The sequence below is a fragment of the Primulina huaijiensis genome, chromosome 12, assembly GCF_012295235.1.
Source record: "Primulina huaijiensis isolate GDHJ02 chromosome 12, ASM1229523v2, whole genome shotgun sequence".
Taxonomy (NCBI): Eukaryota; Viridiplantae; Streptophyta; class Magnoliopsida; order Lamiales; family Gesneriaceae; genus Primulina; species Primulina huaijiensis.
This window is the reverse complement of record NC_133317.1, coordinates 2,684,873-2,706,701: the sequence shown is the minus strand read 5'-3', so window position 1 is coordinate 2,706,701 and position 21,829 is coordinate 2,684,873. Positions and strand designations below refer to the sequence as shown.

The window sequence follows — 21,829 nt, the reverse complement described above, 5'->3', positions numbered from 1 at the left end:
CACAACTAGATCAGATAGAACAAACTTGTCATATTAATTACATAATTGTTTTCCTGAAATGGCGTTTGAAAATTTAATATGAATAGGTTTTTTTTTGAAACGATCTCACGAATTTTTATCTGTGAAACTGGTCAACCCTACCGATATTCACAATAAAAAGTAATAATCTTAACATAAAAAATAATATTTTTTCATGAATGACCTAAATAAGATATCTGTCTCACAAAATACGACCCGTGAGACCGTCTCACACAAGTTTTTGCCATTTAAATATTTATGATTTCACTTCAGATGTGAAAGAAGTATCCTGAATTTTGCAAGTAAGTGAAAATTCAATTATCCTCTAAAAAATGATTATTTTTTAAGGAAAAAAAACTATTTTTCCCACCCACCAAATAGGGGTGTCAAAATGCGACACGACCCGTCAACCCGACACGACCAAACACGAAAAAAATCATGTTCGGGTTGGGGTTTTTCGGGTTCGGGTTGGGTGGATTCGGATTAGTGCCATGTTAGACGGGTTTCGGGTTGGGTCGCGGGTTGACCCGCAAACTTTTTTTTTTTGAAAATATTACCTATATTTTTATATATTGTATGTTTGAACAAAATTTATTGTATATTTATATGATAAATTTTCATAATTTAATATTTATTTTGCATATTTTTATTTTTTTAATAATTTTTTATTTGATTTAGTAAATATACTTTTAATTTTCTACGATTAAACTTTCAAATTTAAATCGGAAATTTTGTTATTATGTGTTAAATTAAAATATTATTATTATTTTTTATTTTTTTGAATTTTTTTCATTAAATTTTTTAAAAAAATTTAAAAAAAATAAATAAAATTCGGGTTACGCGGGTTAGACGGGTTGAGTCGGGTTATACGGGTTCGTGTTCGGGTTGGGGGTTTTCGGGTTGCTTCGAGTTCGGGTTGAAAAAAAAAATTTCGCGGGTTGACCCGAAACCCGACCCAACCCACCTGATTGACACCCCTACCACCAAATTAAATTGAGTAACCAAAGAGAGAGGGTAAAAATAAAATATCACCTGAGCAATGTCTCCAAGTGTGATCAGCAGAGCATCCTCGGGGCCCGACACATTGATCCAACCCGAATCCGAACACAAAGAACACTTCTGAAACCTCGGTACATAATGCAACCCGATTACTTACGGGTCTACTCGCCCCCATTGTCAGATATCCACAACAGAGAGCACAGCTCCTCATTCTCAAACCCGATTACAGAAGCCAACTCTCGGATCAACCTTAAGCCTAGAGTCTCCATTTCACGTGTGAATTCAAGCAAATAATCCAAATCCAAATCCAAACCCAAACCAAAACCATCTATTTGTTAGAATTTTTTTTTCTAAAAATCATGTTTATGCACGTAAATAAACATGATAAAACTATATGTGGAAATAAATCGAGTGTTATCTTCTGCCATTGAAAATTTTTGATTTCTCCAAATTTCCTCTCGGTTGAAGCTTTCTAAGCACTTCGTCTTCTCGATAGATGTTGTATAATTTTCTTATGAGGTGTGTGCCTCAATCATCTCTATTTATAGAGGTTTCTCATACCATCAACGAAAAAAACCGGGAGCATTAATGTAAAAAGAAGAGGTGCGTGCACGGCTCAATTTTCAAAAATTTGAGGTTGTATGTGCTGTTCGTCAAAATTGATAACCTTTTTGGCCGTCGCCAATTCCTACACGCCACACCTCTTTTAATATGTGTCATATTTTTTACACTATTTTCTTTCTAAGACATGGGAAGTCGAGGCAGAATGATTCGTCATGATCATCATCATCCTCGTCGTAGCCGAGAGGCCAGTTGTTCGGGAATAAGAGTTGTTTTTGCTGGTGCGGGAGTTTGAAAAGGGAGCCGGCGTCGGGATAGATGGTTCGGTGTTTGAGGTGGAAGAAGCCGAGTTCTGTGGACGCTGATAGGAGGTCTGTGTGGAGAGTATCGATAGGATCGGAGAGAGATAGTAGAGGAGCGTTGGTGGAGGAGCGGCGGCCGGGAGGTAGGGAGAGGGAGAGGGTTGGTGGAAGGCGGTGGAGGAGAGAGGAAAGAGCTTCGAAGGTAGAGATGGATGAGGCGAGGTTGGTGTGGGTGGATGGGGTTGGCGGCGGCGCCGCGGTGATAGCGTATGGATTGGATTGATGGCGGTGGTTGTGGCCTTGTGGGATTCCTCAGCGGAGGATGCCATGATGATTTGTGCATGTAAGCGCCTTCTATGAATTTGCTTTGTCGATATATATATATATACACAAATACATTGGTTTTGTGGTATTAAAAATAATGAATAACCGTAAAAAAAAAAAAACAAAATAAATAAACACCAGTTGTAGAATTTGGGCCAGATATACTTTTAGTGATGGAAAGACGTTAAAATTCCAACCAACTCCTTTGGGCCACAACACAGCCCAATTTTGAAATTTAATCTGTCCTTCGTAAGGTCCAGTCGACCTCCGTAACAGGATTTTAGAAAATTATATATGAATAGAAAACCTTATGTCCCATTTGGGTATAAAGATTTGTTTTGAGAAAGTATTTGAAATAAAAGTAACCTCGGTTATATTTTGAATCCATCACACTTATTACTGAAAATGTTTAACTTGATAGAGGGTGGGTTTGAAATTCATTTGGGTTACAGTTAGATTGATGAAAAAATTGATTTGAGAAAGGATTTGTCGTTTTAAGATATGAATTTCATATTATATTCATCTTAAATATATTTAAGATTTACAATAACCTGATATGCGATGATTCTGAAATTCAATTGAATTTTATTCGTCCAAACATGATAAAGAGAGAAATCTGAATATGATGTCAAACATAATCTAAAAAGTGGGCTTTGAAATGTGAACTTCTCAATAATATGTTGATTGATGATGTATTGCACAATCATGCATTTTCTGACTCTCTCCATTCCAAAATACACACGGCTAAGACCTATCTATCCTTTTATGGGTTTCTTCGTCCTTTGATTTTAACTTTAGTATCACATGATACAAGAACAAAACCATAATAATCAAGAAAACCAGACGAAGAAAAGCGGAACAAGGGGTTTGTAGTCTTGACAATGTTTACTCGAGAATTGTTAACGATAATACAAGGCAACAAAAGTATAAAAGAGTCGTATAAATGTAAGTTACCATTACTATATCAAAATAAACCTTTTTTTTTCCTTTTGGAAAGCAACCATTAAATATGCATTTGAATCTAACACTTTGGATTGCGTTCTAAAAATATCTAGCACCACACACGGGTGTAATGGTTGGCAAAAACTTGTGTGAGACGGTCTCACGGGTCGTATTTTGTGAGGCGGATCTCTTATTTGGGTCATCTATGAAAAAGTATTACTTTTTATGCTAAAAGTATTACTTTTTATTGTTAATATCAGTAGGATTGACCCGTCTCACAGATAAAGATTCGTGAAAACGTCTCAGAAGAGACCTACTCGTAGGATTGACCCGTGTCACAGATAAAGATTCGTGAAAACGTATCAGAAGAGACCTACTCGTAATGATTTTATTAGGTTTCTTTCAATTCAAAAACCACAAATCTTAGGTGTCCATTCCCTATAACTAACTAACTAGTATATTAGATATTGAATAACACGTTTTTTATATAGAAAACGAGTAGCACAAATACAATACATATTTTCCGAGATTCCCAAGTGGCCAACTCCCAAAACGAATAATATAATATATCTTTACCGATCAAGAGGCCACCAAGGAGATAAAGAATAAACAAACCCAAATTCCCAATAATATGAAAATAACAATAATTTCAGTTTATTAAGCTTATTACAACATGTTCTTGAGATTTATTTCCTCAGTCTCCTTTGAATGAAGGATCTCACGCACGCTGTCAACTCCCACAAAGGAAGGATGCTAAATTTAAAAAAAAAATTAAAAAAATCCCTATCTTTCAGCTCATGAAGCAACATATATGCTACCAGCCATTTTGTTTGAAAGTGCTGCTAAAAAAAATATAACGTATCGATAAAATGTTAAAGAATAATCTCAACTAAGTTGTGACGATAATCTGATCAAGCCACCACCTGCACCTGCTCCTGCTCTATGTACATTTGATCTATCAAATAAGGTGTGGCATCATGAAATCCGCCGTTGTGCTGAGCTGAACTGTCTAGCCCGACAGTACCAGAAGGAACATCTTTTACCAATGATCCGACCCAAGAAACGTCTGGTTGATCTACATAAGATGGAGTCAGAGCTGCCAATGGATCCGCATTGTTGCTGTGGAAACCAAAGGAGGCAGACTTTCTAAGTTTGTTCGCCCCGTCGACATTGAATCCCCAGTCGAACTTCCCATTTGGCGAGCCCCAATCCAGACGTTTTGGTGAAGTTAGGCCTACGAAATTGTCAGAACCCGAAAGGCTGGGTTGATAGCTGGTTCCAGTGCGGTCAATAAAGCTTTGACTGCGTTTCGCGAAGGCAGCTGATCGTGAATTCATCATTGCTGCAGCCACTGCAGCAGAAGAGTCGAACCCAAAAGAAGAGGGCTTTCTTGCTGGTGACGATGAGAAGTTCGAAGGGTAGCTGGCTCGGAGTTGCCTCGCGTTTTGGCGAAGTTGGTGACTCGTAGGCGAATGCAGCAGTTGGCAGCCTCCGCTGGTGTTGTTGATATTAGGTGAGAGAGCCTGCAGCTGAGATAATAACTTAGAGTCGTGTGATCCAAAAACGTCGTCGAGATTAGAAGCCTTTAGATGACCAATCCTTGGATACGGAGACGACAAGCTAGCCATCTCCTCGACATACTGCTGCCGCTGCTGCTTCTGCGTACGGATTTGCTCCAATCCTAGAAATTCCATTTCCAAGTCAACGTCTCGTGCACTGAAAGTTGTCTTGAGCCGGCTTCCGGGGAGCTGCAGAGCAGGAGGTGTTACAAGATTCATCTTGTTCAGCCACGTGCTTCCACCCATTGGAGATGAGCAAGTCACAGAAGGCGACAATGAGCTCAAGTTTGTCACATCCATTGGATTAACAGAACCAGACTTGGGAGAAGGTATTGCTGAACCAGTAGAAGGATACACGGGACGCAATTCTTCAGGTTTGTGGGCAAAGAAGCACACTTTCCTCGCGCAAGCTATCTCTTCCTTGCAAAGGCGAGTCTTATATTGAGCAGGATGTAGCCAAGATTCAAAAACTCCATGAGCATATTCACACGAGTCGCCCTTCATGCAGCTTCCTTTCTTGAACTCAGGGCATGGGACACAAGTGTAGTTAAACTTTCTCAGATCACGCCGCCTGGCATTCTCACCCGGGTGGACAAAAGGACACTCCGTCCAGTCATGAGAATACGCCCTTGAGCATGGTTTTACCTTGAAACTATACATCCTAAACTCATCACTCCCATAAATCCCGTTGCTTATATCTGGTAATGGCACATCGATTGGATACTCCTTCTTTTGAACACTTTCTTTCCACCCTAAAGGCATTTTGCTCCCTTCCTGCGACTCATCGTCGCTAGCCTCAACTCTGAATCCTTTCAACATCATCTCCAAAATCTTCCTTTTCGAATTGCTTGAAGACTTAACACAAGGCGCAATCAAATCACATGGCTTCTTCCCTTCGATATCCACAGCATTAATATCGCCTGAGGCGTCTATCAAAATCTCAACAACCTCGACTGATGTCCATGAACCCCCAGCAGCGGCACAGTGAAGGGCCGTAGCGCCATCAAGTCCACATGCTCTATTGACATCAACTTTTCCAGACCCAATAATATACCTCAAAACCTCTATGCTTCCATACAAAGAAGCAATCATAACCGGTGTTCTCTCCTCGGAACCCATCTTCTTTGAACCAAAGCTTCTACCATACCAAAAGCTAACTTCATCGATATCACAACCCAACTCTTCTACCTCGTGAATAAAACTAGCCAAATCATCTGTAGCAGCTAGTTCGAGCAACTTTGAGCAATTTTTACGACCAATCCGTCTGTTATTCTCTTGAAACTTGGGCTCCATTTTCAGATCAAAAGGGCAAAGCTTGTTTTTTGAACCACTGCACATAATACCCCAACGCATGAGTCAATGATAATCTCCACACATCATTACATACATGTAAAACTTTAATAAACTATTCAGAATAACTTATTAATTTTATCTATTCTACCAATAGTACAGTTGTCTTTGCCGGGATCTACTAAGAAAATTTCTTGTCCTCAGAAATCGAGGAATCATTCAACCATAGACAGGGTGTCATCAAAAGTTACGATTTTAACAAAATTTAGAAACAACATTAAAACAAGAACCTAAATCATAAATCAAAACAATTTAAAAATCCCCACGCTAGAAAAGCTCTTTTGACATCTGAAACATCGAGACGGGTCGTTATTCTGGAAAACCACCTCAAATACCACCAGATATGGCCAAAAGAAGTGAATAGAACATACAAAAAACTTGTGTTTAGTTCAAGATATAGTAGAAAAAGGCTCATCCCTCAGAAATCACGACCCACATCTTTAAAAAAAATGAATCTTTGAGATGTAAATAATCCAAACAGAAAACCCATCAAAAGCATAGAACCGCTCGAAGACAACACCACCTAAAGGGCTACAAACAGAAGTGAATAAAACCCTCTAAAATTAGCCTTTAATTTAAAAAAATATAACTTAAAAATCAAATATTTGACACAAAAAACATCTAAATTCCCATAAATATTTCCCAAACGAAAACATTAGTGATTAAGTCACAAGCCATCAAAAAAAGAAAACAAGCATACCTGCAATGAAAAGATGAGTGCTTTGCTAACTCTTTGAACTCGCAAAGAATTAAATAAACTGAAATAATTTAAAATGATTTGTTTGTTAGCATATTTTTGGGAAAGGCCAAGTATAATAGGTGTATATATATTGTTCAATTGAGTACCAAAGGCACGAGTGTAATGAGGAAGGGAGAAGGAAAGTGTGACTGACTTTTCTTCTTGATGATCCTCTCTTTATTTCTTTTTACTTTTCTTTCTTTCTTCTTCTTCTTTTTTTGGGTTTTATCTTATGTTTAGTATCTTTTTTAACAAAACCGCACTGTCCCACATTTTGTGATTATAGTTGTGTTTCAAGTTCGGTAAATAAACCCATCCACAACCTAAGTATTAATAGTCCTCGTTTAAACGTGGCTATTTTTTTTCCCTAGCAAACCAACAATCTATTTCCTCCTCTACTTTGCAAGTATAACTCATATAGAGGGTAATCTGGTCATAGAGTGGAAAGATTATTAATTTATAACATTTACAAAAATCATATCAAACATAATATTATTATCGTAATATATTAAATTTTCTTATTAATATTTTTTTATCGTTTATTTACTAATAATCTAATCATCCTGAGAATATGGTTCTAAATGTAGAATATCTAAAATATACATTCGATTCATCTCAAATTTGACAAAAACTTGTGTGAGACAGTCTCACAGGTCGTATTTTGTGAGACAGATATCTTATTTGGGTAATCTATGAAAGAGTATTACTTTTTATTGTCAATATCGATATGGTTGACCCGTATCACAGATAAAAATTCGTGAGACCGTTTTACAAGAGACATACTTCCCAAATTTAGGTTAGAATAGATGGACTAAATTTTATTCTTAAATATGCGAGTTGACTAAGCTTGTGTAGAAATGAGCGATTGCTCCATTAATTGACTACCGAAAACGTTATCTAGACTTATTCAATTTAAATAACTATACAGTCTCTTTTCTACCCAATAATAATAATAATAATAATAATAATAATAGAAGCTAGTCTTTGACATTTTAACTCTAAGTCTTTAATCGTCCGACCGATTTCAATGTCGTCTAAATCAATTTTTGGCATACTCAAATAAAATGGCAAAATAAAAAAACTCAACAAATTATGCAGAAGCTTTGTCCAAATGGCTTCAATGAGTGAGGCTTACCTTATTGTCTAAAAATCGATTAAATAAGTCGTGGAATGTATAAAACACAAAAAATCTTAGAAGATTTTCTCACTGAAAAATTTTATGAAACATATTTCTTGCCCGACTTGATTTATGACAAATATTATTTGAGGAGTTGTGGTCATGTTCAATGAGTTGATTGTCATTGATCTTTTCAGTATTATTTAACCAATATAGTCATAAAATTTATTAGGATAACGATATTTATTTGTCCCAAAATTAAATGACAAAGTTACACCATCAGAAGTCAAAATTTTGACTTATTAAACGCCAAGTCGGACATACTCACTATCTTTAAAGACACCCTCCGATTGATTATTCCGATGTCGTGTTTTAACTCATGTGAAAAATCATGAAGGTATATATTATTTAATGTGAAAACTTGAGGAAATTAAATTGGAGTTTTGAAATTGGGAATATGAGATTTTAATTTACTTAAAGAAAAAAATTGTTTTAAAATGATAATTGGAGATTCAAGGACAATTTCATTTTTTTAATGAACATAGAATCGACAATTGTTACACTTTGTTACACACTAAGCAAATTTTTGAACTACCATATTAGTATACAAATAATCATGTTAGTCAAATAAACCGAACGTTGTCGACGGATTCATCCCGTAAAATATTGGTTAGCACAATCGAAGGCTTGACAATTGGTGAAATAATGCTATAAATCATTGACACGGACTTCAATGTTTAATAATAATAATCAAATATGGGGATTGGGGCAAGTAAGCCAGAAGAATTGCCGTAATAAGAATGGACACTCGTGTTGGACCTAAACAATTGTGAGAAGCAAAGCCCAACAGATTCAATGTTTCAAGAAATGAGGCCCAACTGGCTCATCACTTCACCACTCAAATGCTAATTTTAAGGGAAAATCTGAACATGGGCCCGACAATTGGAAGAATGGCGTCTCGATCAAAAAAGAAATTAAATGTAGATAGTCACAATATTCTCTATTCTAGGAAGGCTGGAATATTTGTCACTACAAATCAGTTCTCTAAAGTAAAGGGGTCCATTTCTCAAGGACAAAATGCAAAAATGGACCGACTTTCCACAGGAAATATTTTATATAAAAATATATAAGATAAATTGCTTTTAAATATCCAAACCAAAAGAAAATTATTATACACTTACTCATCCACATGAAAATTTTTATGCACTCTTTGGGTTCATATGTACTATCCGATTTGAAAAAAAAAATGTATAAATAATTGAAAATATAGTATAAATATATTATTTTTCAATGTCATATATTTCAAATCTGGTAAAAAAAAAAGAGACGTTAGGAGTATACATTTGAACTACTTTTACATCAAATTTCTCTAAAACTGAAAATGTAAATCATGATTTTGTATCGGAAAACATCCTCCCAAACAAAACTATGTTTGGTCGTCACTACATGTCTAGCCAACATATGCGATATAACATTTGTTGAATGATGAGAATAAGTAATGGATTTCTTGGGTTGCACAGATCAAATAAACTGCAACGAGTAAGTCATGTACAACATGTTCAAGCAAAATATTCGAATCCATAAAAAAACTTGGTGAGAAATAATCAAAATTGTCAAAGTAAATAATAATGCGGCTACTTCAATTGAATTGGCCAAGCTCTTCTTTATGAAAACTTTATTTATTTATTTATTATTATTATTTAGTAAATGAAACCTTTAATTTCCGTTGGCTACTTAAACAACAAAAAATAAACCTTGGAATGGTTCCATGTGTTCGACCAATGTATCAAATGATGCCTCCTTTTTTGTCTTTTTCTTTTTTAAATTTAATTATAATTATTTTATAATGAAAGCGCCTTTAAAGTAAAATACTTTTTAACTTCTTTTTATATTAATTAATAATAAAACAATATTTTTTGTCGTAATATCAAAAAGGTTACTGCCTAGCTTATCTTTAATTTTTTTTAAATATTGATTGATTAAATCTCATATATATTAATTAAATTTGGCGAAATAATAATAAAAATAAGCTTAATTCATGATAGTCAACAATGGCGACCTTCTTCGATATTCATGGCAAAGGGCTCGCCTACCTCTCTATATTTATTGTTACTCTTTTTGTTTTTGAAGGAGAGAGAGGCCCCCAACGGCATTGCGGCAAAAATTGTGCCAACTATATTTCCAAATTAATTACTAATAAATACTCTAATTTCTGCTTACACTTGGGTAAACCGCTATATTAGGCATAGATTATGGTCTTTTAAAAATATTTCGTTATTGAAATTCTGTTAGTTGTCAATCAATTGAATTATTAGAAAAAAAATCATGGAATTAATTCAAAGTTAAATCCTAGCTCGATCATATCCGATCGCACGAGTCGATCTCGAGTTTCATTGTCTCGAGACTCGAGTTATTTAAAAGTAAGGGAAATTAGTATTTCTAGCCTTTTATGTTTTTTTTTTAAAATTTATTTTCATCATTTATGTTGTTAAATTTTAGTTTAGCTCATGTATCATTTGATTTTAATAATTTTAGTTTTTAATTTCCTGTTAAGAGTATTGATGTGACAATACACACGTCAGGACACATCTATGGCACATTTAAAAAAGATTAAAAGACGGAAAAAATACTATTAACAGACTAAAATTAAAATTTGACAATGTAGAAAATCAGAAACGTTAATTAACAAACTTAGAGGATAAAAAATAATTTATTATTCATATGAAGACAAATATTTAATCTGTCGAAAACATATTGCAAGTATTTTTTTATATATAAACTCACATGCATGGTTATATAATTGAAGAATAATAACTTGGTTTTAAATCATTTCTTTTCTTTATATTATAATAATAATAATAATAATTATTATTATTATTAACAAAACTGAAATAAAATGTTGTTTAACGTGCCGAAAGGTGACGTTTGGCAGAGAGATGTGACTGCACACACTATCCGCTTATCTACACATCACACAGAGTCTCTCATTTCCCTCTCTCTCCCCACAAATGAGGGGGCTACCGCACCCTCAGACTACAACGCCCCTTCCATGACGACAGCCGTCACCGCCGCCGCTACCGTAATTATCCTTATCGCAGTCGTGTCCCCACCGCTGCGATCAGCTCATGCACTCGGCGGCTCTGGCTCCACACTTGCTGTGGTCTACGGCTCCGCCACAACTATCTGCAGCATAGTGGCGTCGCAGCCAATCCAGAGAGTCCAATGCTGGCGGGATGGCCAGCTTCTTCCGCCGATCCTACCCATCACCTCATTCGACGCCGTCGCTGGTGGCAGGGACACTCTTTGTGGCGTTCGCTCCGGCGGTTTTAGTTTCTATGCTGGAACGCCACCTTCAGTCCCAAGAGAATTTACGGCAGCACCACGGCTTTATTGACTTCTCTCGCCATTGGTGACACTCAAATTTGCGCGTTAACAAATGTTACTGAAACAGCAAACGCAGTTTGCTGGCGGGGAAATGTCGTTTCCTCGTCTGGGAATTTACAATTTGATGTAATTTCATCTGGGCTTGGATTTTCTTGTGGAGTTTTGAAGAGTAACAATCGGGTTCTTTGCTGGGGAAGTAATTATATTTCTTCTTCAATACAATCGCAATTTGCAAATTCCTCAATGGTGAACATTCAGGTTGGTGGAAGACATGCTTGTGGAATAAATGATTCAGGATTCGTTATCTGTAAAGGGAATAATGATAGTGGTCAATTGAATGTGCCCTCGAATTCGGCATACCAATACAGAGGCCTGGCTTTGGGCGCAAATCACAGTTGTGCAATCAGAAGATTGAATAGAACAGTTATTTGTTGGGGTGGAAATAGTGAATATTCAAGTAATATTACTGATGGGGTCTCATTTGAATTTATAGTTGCAGGGTTGAATTTTACATGTGGATTAACAACTAGCAATTTTTCAGTGATTTGTTGGGGTGCTGGTTGGCCTAATCAGTTTCATTCTTCGGGGGTTGAACTGCCTTTGCTAAAGACTCTTCCAGGGCCATGTGTGGATACTTCTTGTCCATGTAATGTATATCCTGAGTCTCAAACACTTTGTTCCGGAAATGGTAATATTTGCAGGCCTTGTGATATTCCTGTTTTGATTCCGCCCGTTCCATCACCAGAACCACCAGTGATTGTTATTAGATCTTTCCGTTCTAGAGGGATTGCAACGGGTTTACTGATTCTCGTTATTGTTGGATCAGTGGGGGGGCTTGGGGGCATTTGCACCGTGATTTATTGTTTGTGGATTGGAGTCTGTTTCGGCAAGAAGAAGATTCATAATTCTGTGCAGCCGACAATTGGTGTAGCTAATGGCGCTCAACAATCTAGTAGTAGTCCACCTTCTAGATCATCCACTCTTAGGCGCCAGTCCTCGATCTTTATGAGGCGCCAGAGGAGTGGACCTTCAAAACACACGGATAGGGGGGAGGAGTTCTTATTTTCTGATCTTGCCACTGCTACTAATTACTTTTCGTCGGAAAACAAGATTGGTGAAGGTAGTTTTGGGGTTGTTTACAAAGGGAAATTGCATGATGGCCATGAAGTTGCTATAAAAAGAAGTGAAACAGGGCCAAAAACAAAGAAATTTCAAGAAAAAGAGAGCGCATTTGAGTCGGAAATAGCATTCTTATCAAGGCTACACCACAAGCATTTGGTTAGGTTGGTTGGTTATTGTGATGAAAGGGATGAAAGGCTGTTGGTTTATGAGTTTATGAAGAATGGGGCGCTTCACTATCATTTGCATGGCAAGAATAACATTGAAAAGAGTAGTAGCATCGTGAATTCTTGGAAAATGAGGATCAAAATTGCACTAGATGCCTCTCGCGGAATTGAGTACCTCCACAACTATGCAGTGCCACCCATTATTCATCGAGACATCAAGTCTTCAAACATATTACTTGACTCAAATTGGACAGCAAGAGTGTCTGATTTCGGATTATCTTTGATGGGGCCGGAAAATGACCGTGATTGTAAGCCAATAAAGGCTGCCGGCACAGTCGGATACATCGATCCCGAATATTATGGGTTGAATGTATTGACAACGAAGAGTGATGTTTATGGTCTCGGGGTCGTGTTGTTGGAACTTTTGACTGGTAAGAGGGCTATATTCAAGAATGAAGAAGGTTCACCGATCAGCGTGGTGGATTATGCAGTGCCGGTGATTATTGCCGGAGAATTGGCCAAGATTTTGGATTCAAGAGTTGGTCCACCAGAGATTAACGAGTCCGAGGCTGTGGAGCTGGTGGCTTACACGGCTATGCATTGTGTGCATTTGGAAGGAAAAGATAGGCCTACCATGACTGACATTGTTGTTAACTTGGATCGAGCATTGGCTCTGTGTGATGATAGCCACGGCAGCATTTCTAGTGGTCAGATCTCCATTGCTTCCGATTGAAATTAGACCCAACTAATTGTAGAATCTTATTCTTTTTTCTTTTAGTATTATTTTCCATTAATTTCATGATTTTTTCAACTTGACACATTTGTGGTCTGTTCAAGCTGTGTACAGTATGATGATTTTCTAGGAACAATGTTCAACATGAAACTTGAGGCAAGGAAATACATTTGCTCCATTAAAATAAAGAAATATCTTGAAATGTATCATATTTGTATTACTGTTGAACAAGTAAATCGAGCCAAATCAAATATTATTCGACTCAAATTCGAAATATAGAATTTGAGTTGAAAGCAAAAAAATTTTGAATTTATTCCAAGCTTAAATTATTGAAATAATACCAGAACGAAGAAGAATAGCTTGATTTAGAAGTTTTGAATTTATTCTGAACATATATGTTACATTGAAATAATGTCAAACTTGTGAAAAAAATCAAAGAATAATCCCTTGACTTAGAAGTTGCAAATGATGGTGTTTTATTAATATGAAACTCATAAATTTGATACTCCAACACCAAGTTTTGGCCCAATTCTAGACGTTGTAACAATTGACTCTCAGTCCACGAAGTCCATCGAAGGAGGACAGCAGATCACTGGGCCATGGTTCAAATTTCCACAAGTTTGATTTTTCTCATTAGTAGGTGGGAAATTATATGAAGAAACAAAAAACTAACTATGAAGAACAAAAATATNTATACACACGGATTTTTTTCAATTAAAATTAATATGAGTCGGTTAATTGTCGAGAATTTGAATTTCTCCCCAACCAAATTTTTGGGATAATCTTTTGTTGCAGTACTAATTTTATTGCACAGATATCGATAGCAATAAATTATAGAAATTGTTTTTTTTTTTAAACAATAAAAGGTTAGAGATTCCACCCTCCAAAATTGTCACTTTTAGATAATGAAATAAAGGTTGCCTCCGACAAGTTTATTAGAATGGAAACGGAAACCATATATATGTCGGTTATATTCGCGAGAAAGTTGAATTTCTTCCGCTGCAAAGTTTATTGCCCAAACATTAATATTAATAAATATAAGAAATTTGCCTTGTACCATAGATTCATAATTCTTGATCTCTTGCGAAAACAGATATTTTAACGTTACTCAGAATTTAATTATAAAATAACAATTTATGGAGGAGAATCCGGATCTCCATTTGTAACTGATAGGCTTTGAATTTGGAGTTTGATTTGGTTTATCACCTTTTCTTCTTCTCTTAGCAATTATTGAACATTATTCGCCCTTAATTTTTGCGTAAATATTCTCTGGATTATTTCATGCCATCCCTTTATAGCAGTAAGGAAATATCGTCATTTAACTTATGACAGCTCCATCAGATGTCATGAATTCCATTATTTTTTGAACGTTTTTCACTTGAGTTGATGCTCATGCAGTTAAATTTTGAACGCAAGGCAAAATTTTGTAATTGAATATTGAACTTGTGAGCTTTTTCACAGTTGAATCCCAAGTAGGAAAAGATATAAACATATCCACATTGAAAAATGGGGTAAAAGAAGATGGAAAATCTCATTGAAACTGAAACCTCATAAGAAGCCTCACAGACTTAAGTTTCTGACCTTTTTTGTCATGCAGTGGAACAGCCCGTATTCCCGGTTTCAATTCCGGGATAGGCAAACATGTCTGCCCGCCAAAGTCATCCTTATCTGACATGTCATGTTCCCGTACTTCGATTCTCAACAATGCAAGCTCTGGAACACTTAAAGGGAATGAAAACTCTTCATCCCAATATGGCCCCCAATCGTCCTCAATTATCCGTGTTTTTCGTTTTGCTGCATCAGCTGGCACTCCAATGATTTGAACCTGAGATCACCATATAGTAACGGGAAACAATCAAGAAATTTTACCACCATTTTTCTCAACTTTAGGCAGCTTTTTAAAAAAATTCTCGCAATACTTGGGAAAGAAAAACGGTTTATACTAGTAAGATATGAGATAAAATGCCATATAAGGCTAGAATTATACTAGGAACCTTTGTGTAGAAGTCCGGTGGAGAAAATGAATCGAAGTGTGTGTGGCTGAAATCCAAACGCCATCCATCACCCATGTACACTTTTACCTATCAAATACAATGACCATATGGAATTGTTTTGTTTGAGGAACTAAAGTTATCGTGTAAAAAATTTACTTACCTTTAATGTTTTCTTCACAGGCAACGGTATTTTGGGATCAAAGACGACATCATTTGGGCCTCTCTTCATGAGTATATCGGGTTTCTTCACATATCCACAACCTCCATTAGATCTAAACATTCCGTGCATTGTCCATAGAGATTTTCCATATCCCTTTTGGGTCAAAGATACAAAATAAATCCAACATTAAATGCTAGTGCTACTACGGTATGATAGAAACAATTTGACAACATGAACTAACTATTATGGAGTACTTATGTTAAAATAGATCAACCTACACTTCTTTGTTCAGAAAATACATTTTCAGGTGACTTGTAAAGGTCGTGAAAACATTTCATTGTTAATGTTATGTTCTGTTGTATATCATCATTCCACGGCAACCAACTGAACAAAAATTATCACGCTCAAGGCGATTTTATGTACCAAAGCCGTGTTTTCCTTAATTCTTGATCATATGAATATGGTTTTGATTTTTCTATACTAATAGAGAACTAACCTGCATATTAAAAGCAATCATCTGAGCTCCATGCATCCATCCAATAGTTGGGTCAAAATTTGATGATGTTACTCGAGTTCCCTTTGGAAACACCCTCAAAATATTTTTTTGGGAGAACCTGAAAAAGGTAAAAAATAAAGAAAAAATGGGACAGTCATGAAAATAGTCCACCGGAGCGGTTAACTGACACTGTAAAATAAATTAATTTGATAGACAAGTAGACAACAACTTTTACAAGTTACAAAATAGCTAAAAAGTGTACCTGACAACATCCATTGGATAAGATCCTGCAGCCCTTTCAAGTGTTTGTTCACTCAAACTAAGTCGATTAACTTTACCACTGACATTTCTAAGTGCATGCCTCAAACCCTTTTTCACCTTCCCGGCATGAATAGCGATCAACCGTTTATATTCTGGTGCCGATATATTGCCTGATTTTTGTCGAGCAAAACCAATATCTTCGTCTTCTTGATCACTGTCGCTCTGATTTTTCATAACAGATTGCATACGATCAACTAAATAGTAGAATATTATATATATATTTTATGACAACAGGGTGAAAGCCAATATTCTATAACCTATTTTCTCTGCCAAGACTGTAAAACCTGGCCAAGTTAAGCTCAACCTGATTCATGTTTACTATCCACGCCAGTTACATTATCAAGAGTTTAATTCCGGGTACCCTGAAAATTGATTAGGTATTTAAAAGATATCCAGACTTTTTCTATTTTTTCTATTTCAGATTTTACATATTTAAGAACTATTGCACGCTGAAGATTTCTAAAACTAAATCTTTATATGTTGCCACATTTTCTCTCATGTTATTTTCATTCCTAGATACAAAATTTCCATTAGGGTATTTGGACGATCTCTATCCTGATTGGTTTTTAAATGAACCGGGTAAAGGAACATGCTAATCTTTTCAGAGAAATAGTTGATTGTTTTTACCTTATCATCAGCTTCGGGCTCGGCTGCAGGAAACGTACTCAACGATAATTCAACTTCAAATGAAATATCTTGATGGTACTTGGTATTCTTCGGATTAACTAGATAACTATCATTGCTCAGTGCATGCCGCAATCCTTTCTTCGACTTCCCAGTATGAATAGCAGTCAAACGTCTAAATTCTGGCACACCCATATTGCCTGACTTATGTTGCATGGAATCCATGTTGTCTCGATCACTCTCATTCTCACTCTGATATTTCAGGAAAGTATGAGTATATTAGCAACTAAATAAATGAAAATTTTGCATTTACTTTGTTTATTTAACAACAGAACAAGAACTTGAACAAGGTGCAGCATAGAATAAACGCTCGTTTTACCTTGACATCGGCTTCAAGTTCAGATGACGGATCTGACGTCTCTCTCAATGATAATTCATCTTCGTATGAATCCTTTTCCATTGGTGATAAAATATGTTGATCCTTGGCATCCTTTGTTTCTAGATATTCTTCCGGATCATCAAAACTAAAATCATTTCTCAGCATATACCTCAGGTCATCTTTCGCCTTTTCAGTATTAAAAGCAGTTAGGCGTTTAAATTCTGGTGCAGCCATATTGACCGGTTTCTGTTGAATTGGATCTATGCCATCTTGATTACTATCACACTGATATTTCAGAAAATTACAATTTACAAGTACATGAGCACCTAAAAAGTAGAATGATATAGTGATGACTTTATATTTATAAGTCCCAAGTGTCGGTGGTATAAATGCTCCTGTTGGCTTTAATCAAGGGCAATATATAAGAAGCCTTTAGTTTACCTTGTTATTGGTTAAAAGTACAGACGTAGGATCCAACATCTCCCTGAACGACACTTCATCTTCTAAGAAATCTTTTCCCCTTGGTGATGAAATATCTTGTTCCATGGTATCTTTTCTTCCCAGGTATTCTTTGGGATTAACAATATCGCAATCGGTCCTTGGTGTGTGCCACAAGTCTTCTTGCAGATTCCCAGAATTAATAGCAGTCAGGCGCTTGAATTCTGGCGTGGACATATTGCTTGATTTTTGTTGAATGTGATCGATATCATCTTGATAACTATCACCCTGATTTCAGAAAGCGTAAGCACATTAGCACCTAAATAGTATAATAAATGTAGAAAAGATTTATTTCCTTTCCTAGTAGGTCCCATATGTCAAAGTTATAAATGTTCCTAGTGACTTTCATGGCATAGAAGAAGCCCATTTACCTCGACTTCAGCTTCAAGTTTAGCTGAAGGATCTAACATCTCCCTAAACGATAATTCATCTTTGGAGATATCTTTTTCAATCGGTGATGGAATGTCAAGATCCATGATACTACCTGATTCGTTACCATGATCGCTACCATTACGTATTGCAGGCATCAGACCAAGTTTCACTTTCTCGGTGTCAATAGCTGTTAGGCGCTTAAATTCCGGTGCAGTAATATTGCCGGATTTTTTCTCAATAAAATTGATATCTTCATTATCTCGACCGCTATCATTCTAATGGTCAAAACAAGTACAAGCACATTAGCACCAGGTGTTGAAAATGATAGACATACCTTATTTTCATTCTTTATTCATTACAGGATACACCAACATTAATTATAGTTCGATCATACAGATAACATGTTATCAAGTGCAATAAAAGGAGCCTTCATGTTACCTTGACATCGGCTTCAGGTTCAGCTGTAGGTTCTGACATCCCCCTCCCCCTCGTTGACAAGTCATCGTCAGATGAATCTTTTTCCCTTGGCGACAAGGTATCTTGATCCTTGGTAATCTTTGATTCTAGGTACTCTTTGGGTGGTTTGGTTGAAAGTATAATTTTATGCTTCAATTCTTCAGGAGATAGAAATTCATCCAAGCATCCTGACTCGGGGTAATAGAGCAAGTCTCCAAAAATTTGTATAACCATCTAAGAACGAAATTTAATTCTTATCACAATCAGAACACTACCACAAAGTTCACATTTTGGTTACTGGAAAAACTCTAAATAACAGATCATCAACATCGAAGAAATGTTACCTCTGCAACTTTAGCTTGAAGTTCCGGTGTTAGATGGTCCTCTAAAGTGATTATTACCGGGTATGGGGATTTAACAAAAGCATGCTCTTTAATGGACTTCAAGCATTTCATGAGTGGTATGGGAGTTGTTAGAGTTCTGCGTATCAATTCAAAGTTGAAATTATTTGATAATAAGAAACAACAAAAAAATAACAATGATCAGATGCGGTAAGTCTCCACACTGAGGGTACAAGAAACCAAATGGCTGGAATAGTGATTAAATTTGAGTCAGAAAAATTGGAGCTTGAGCCGAACTTAAGCTTGTTCAAAATTTTTTTTGGCGAAAATCGATCAAGGTTCGAAGATGAGACATTTGAATAATGAAAAACCATTTTCAAGTATTCGTGCCAGAAACCTCTTGCCTATGCCAGGTGTACAACCAACCTCTAACAGAGTTTCAGGTGCATCACCTGTTTGCACACCCATAGTAGTTAAGAATTTCACAGTAAAAGTATTGCCAACAAAGATGCTTACAGAAGTATGCATGACTAGATTCGGCTAATCAAATTTTGCTTCAATAATAATGTTCATGGGGTTGTGCCTCTTTCCGCTGAATGACAATGGAAATGGAAATACCAGAATTACAAGAATATAGGATCTTACCATACCTTCCATGAAGAACATGAATTTTATCTTTTGCAGAATTAGGCCATAAGTCGAGTTCTATTCCCCTCACACCATTTTCCAGAGATTTAATGATTGGGATTTCACTACAGTCACTGCTTAATTGGTTTCCAGTTAAGTAGGAATTGTGACCTGTATATATGAAATAATGTTGCAATGGTGCAGTCATATCTTGGTGTACCTGGAATTGTACAAAATGCCAAGGTAATTGTGAGATAATTCCACTTCAAATGTCTGTTGTGTTCTCATTAAATCGACGTTTGTCAAGGAATCACATCTTAACATCTATTACTTTGAACCTCTCTTGTTTGAATGGAGTTTTACTAGAATTGTCACGACCTTACCAATAAAGAATGTGTTTACAGTTCCATTCAGAGTTGATACACACCCGACATACACTTGTATACATTCGAAAAAATAATAGAAATGAAAGAAGATTAACCTGATAGAGAATTGGATTGTTAAGATCATCTTGGAATAGAAAATGGAAGAAGTCATCAAGGGTAAGGCCTGGGCGCGGGCGCTTAGCCGAATGGTGGCGGTGACGGAACACTCCCTGCATGATCGCCTCCGCATCAGCAGCCGTGCAGTCCACCTCCTGCTGATACTCAACCAAAAACTTCAAAAGCTGATCCGCCTTCATGTAGGCCCCGCCATCTGAGTACCGGCCAAATGCCTCCCTCACGTCCGGCGGCGGCTCGGCCTCGCTGATCTTGAACTTCCGATTGAAACACCCAAACATTTTGTAATAATTGTAGCTACCCATTACGATTCCTAAAAATCCGGATGTATATACGCGAAAATCAATGTCCGCGGGTCATTAAGTGATCCGATCGTGGTGGTTTGAAAAGCTGGTCGTTCGAAGCATCGTTAATGGCGTCGGTTGGACGGATCCATCAGCTGTGCGGATGAAAAATGGGGAAGATGATGATTGAAAACATCTACATGCAGCATGAAAATTGAAGGAAGGGGGGAGAGAAATTGGGAATTGAAGAGAGGATTTCTGGGGGAGGAAGAAAGCTACGTTCAAGGAGTTTTTGAAGCTGGAATTCGTTGTTGAGTTTCATATTTTTGTTGCTGACGCGGTGTGAATCTATTACTTTAGCTTTATTCCAATTACCTATGCACACCCACGTTTTTACGATATTTTTTATTATTATTCATAGACAAAATTATAATATTAATAAAAGTTGATGTCATCTGTAGATATATATATAAATTATATATATATATATATATATATATCAAATACATGTTAACTATATTATTTCCTAAAAAACAATTTTTGTATAATATAATTCATTTATATAGGAATTTAAAATTAATTTTTTCAACATCAGTTTCTAAAGTTTTTTTTTTTAGTTTGTAAAAGCGGTATGTTTATTTAAAGGTAAAATTTAAAATATTTGTATAAATGCAAAATCTTAATATCAATAAAAAAAATCTTATATATCAAATTTATTAGCATCTTCAAGTTTTATTATCTTGTTTTATCCAAATATATAATAAAACCTTAAATTTTTTTAAAAATTAGCCAAACAATCTCGAACTATAAATTAGAATTAATTTAAAAGTTTTTTAAAAAGTGAATTTTTTTAACCTGAATGCACTTGATAGGTTTATCAACTTAATATTCATCCCTTCTACTGCACTCAATTTTATGTTATCCAATTAAAAGAACAATTTTTTAAAACAATATATTTATTATTGAGTAATTGAATTTATCTAGATAACTATTATAAGTCATGCAAGAACTTAATAATCATCAGGTTTTATGGAGTTGGATTTGCTTTGTATATCATATAGTACTTGAACTTTTTGCAAACTTGAATCAAACCCAACCTTCTTCGAAGGCTGTTAATTTCAAGCTCAGATATTTTAGTTTGTATTATACAATCTTCCTCCTAGTTCTATGTTATAAGTAGAACAATAACTAACTTCCAAATACTATCTTCCATATTTTCCTTTTGTGGTGAAAGTAATTAACATCGGTATAGATAGTTTTCCGTCTGTCACCTCGAGAGATTCCAGTTCCAGCGATTATTATCAGTGTAAGCCATATATTTATCATATTGAGGGGATTCTATTTCTACTCCCCAAGCAATGATGACTGCAACATGAACTTACCACACTAATATCAAAATCCATGCATGTTTTAATTTCCAGTATGTACCAATCTTGACTTTACTATACTTGAAAACGTTCTCA

General features: G+C 35.9%; 3 protein-coding genes and 1 pseudogene across 6 annotated transcripts; 1 reads left to right on the top strand and 3 right to left on the bottom strand.

Annotated features, from left to right (window-relative positions):
• Positions 1 to 1,054: 1,054 nt before the first annotated feature.
• On the bottom strand, positions 1,055 to 2,592 carry LOC140990092 (uncharacterized). The gene is made up of 4 exons (XM_073459670.1): positions 2,571 to 2,592; positions 1,747 to 2,179; positions 1,595 to 1,632; positions 1,055 to 1,345 (listed from the first exon to the last, which is right to left on the bottom strand). The coding sequence occupies exons 1-4, from the start codon at positions 2,590 to 2,592 to the stop codon at positions 1,179 to 1,181; spliced, it is 660 nt and encodes a 219-aa protein (XP_073315771.1). The 3' UTR covers positions 1,055 to 1,178.
• Positions 2,593 to 3,778: 1,186 nt separating this feature from the next.
• Positions 3,779 to 6,942, bottom strand: LOC140989935 (zinc finger CCCH domain-containing protein 29-like). The gene is made up of 2 exons (XM_073459479.1): positions 6,756 to 6,942; positions 3,779 to 6,035 (listed from the first exon to the last, which is right to left on the bottom strand). The coding sequence occupies exon 2, from the start codon at positions 5,996 to 5,998 to the stop codon at positions 4,058 to 4,060; it is 1,941 nt and encodes a 646-aa protein (XP_073315580.1). The 5' UTR covers positions 5,999 to 6,035; positions 6,756 to 6,942; the 3' UTR covers positions 3,779 to 4,057.
• A 3,913-nt stretch (positions 6,943 to 10,855) lies between these two features.
• LOC140989302 (putative serine/threonine-protein kinase-like protein CCR3) lies at positions 10,856 to 13,411 on the top strand (annotated as a pseudogene).
• Positions 13,412 to 14,731: 1,320 nt separating this feature from the next.
• On the bottom strand, positions 14,732 to 20,675 carry LOC140989491 (phosphoinositide phospholipase C 6-like). Of its 4 annotated transcripts, none has more exons than XM_073458688.1 (13): positions 20,064 to 20,675; positions 19,606 to 19,802; positions 18,959 to 19,094; positions 18,597 to 18,848; positions 18,158 to 18,433; positions 17,730 to 18,014; positions 17,289 to 17,573; positions 16,913 to 17,161; positions 16,227 to 16,447; positions 15,965 to 16,082; positions 15,469 to 15,621; positions 15,309 to 15,395; positions 14,732 to 15,139 (listed from the first exon to the last, which is right to left on the bottom strand). In XM_073458688.1, exons 1-13 carry the CDS (start codon positions 20,385 to 20,387, stop codon positions 14,846 to 14,848), a joined length of 2,877 nt encoding a protein of 958 aa, XP_073314789.1. In that variant the 5' UTR covers positions 20,388 to 20,675; the 3' UTR covers positions 14,732 to 14,845. The 4 variants fall into 4 exon arrangements, with proteins under 4 accessions (XP_073314789.1, XP_073314790.1, XP_073314791.1 ...); XM_073458689.1 differs by having other exon boundaries at positions 16,913 to 17,155; XM_073458690.1 differs by lacking the exon at positions 18,158 to 18,433.
• Between the last annotated feature and the right edge of the window lie 1,154 nt (positions 20,676 to 21,829).

Coding starts and splice junctions, on each gene's coding strand:
- LOC140990092 (XM_073459670.1), bottom strand. CDS start 2,592: ATGGATTCAAAATATAACCGAG. Junction 2,180..2,570: donor GGATTCAAAATATAACCGAG/GTTACTTTTATT, acceptor GAATCCCACAAG/GCCACAACCACCGCCATCAA. Junction 1,633..1,746: donor TGTCTTAGAAAGAAAATAGT/GTAAAAAATATG, acceptor TTGAAAATTGAG/CCGTGCACGCACCTCTTCTT.
- LOC140989935 (XM_073459479.1), bottom strand. CDS start 5,998: ATGGAGCCCAAGTTTCAAGAGAATAACAGACGGATTGGTCGTAAAAAT.
- LOC140989491 (XM_073458688.1), bottom strand. CDS start 20,387: ATGGGTAGCTACAATTATTACAAAATGTTTGGGTGTTTCAATCGGAAG. Junction 16,083..16,226: donor TATCCAATGGATGTTGTCAG/GTACACTTTTTA, acceptor TACCTTTTTCAG/GTTCTCCCAAAAAAATATTT. Junction 15,622..15,964: donor TGATTGCTTTTAATATGCAG/GTTAGTTCTCTA, acceptor TTGACCCAAAAG/GGATATGGAAAATCTCTATG.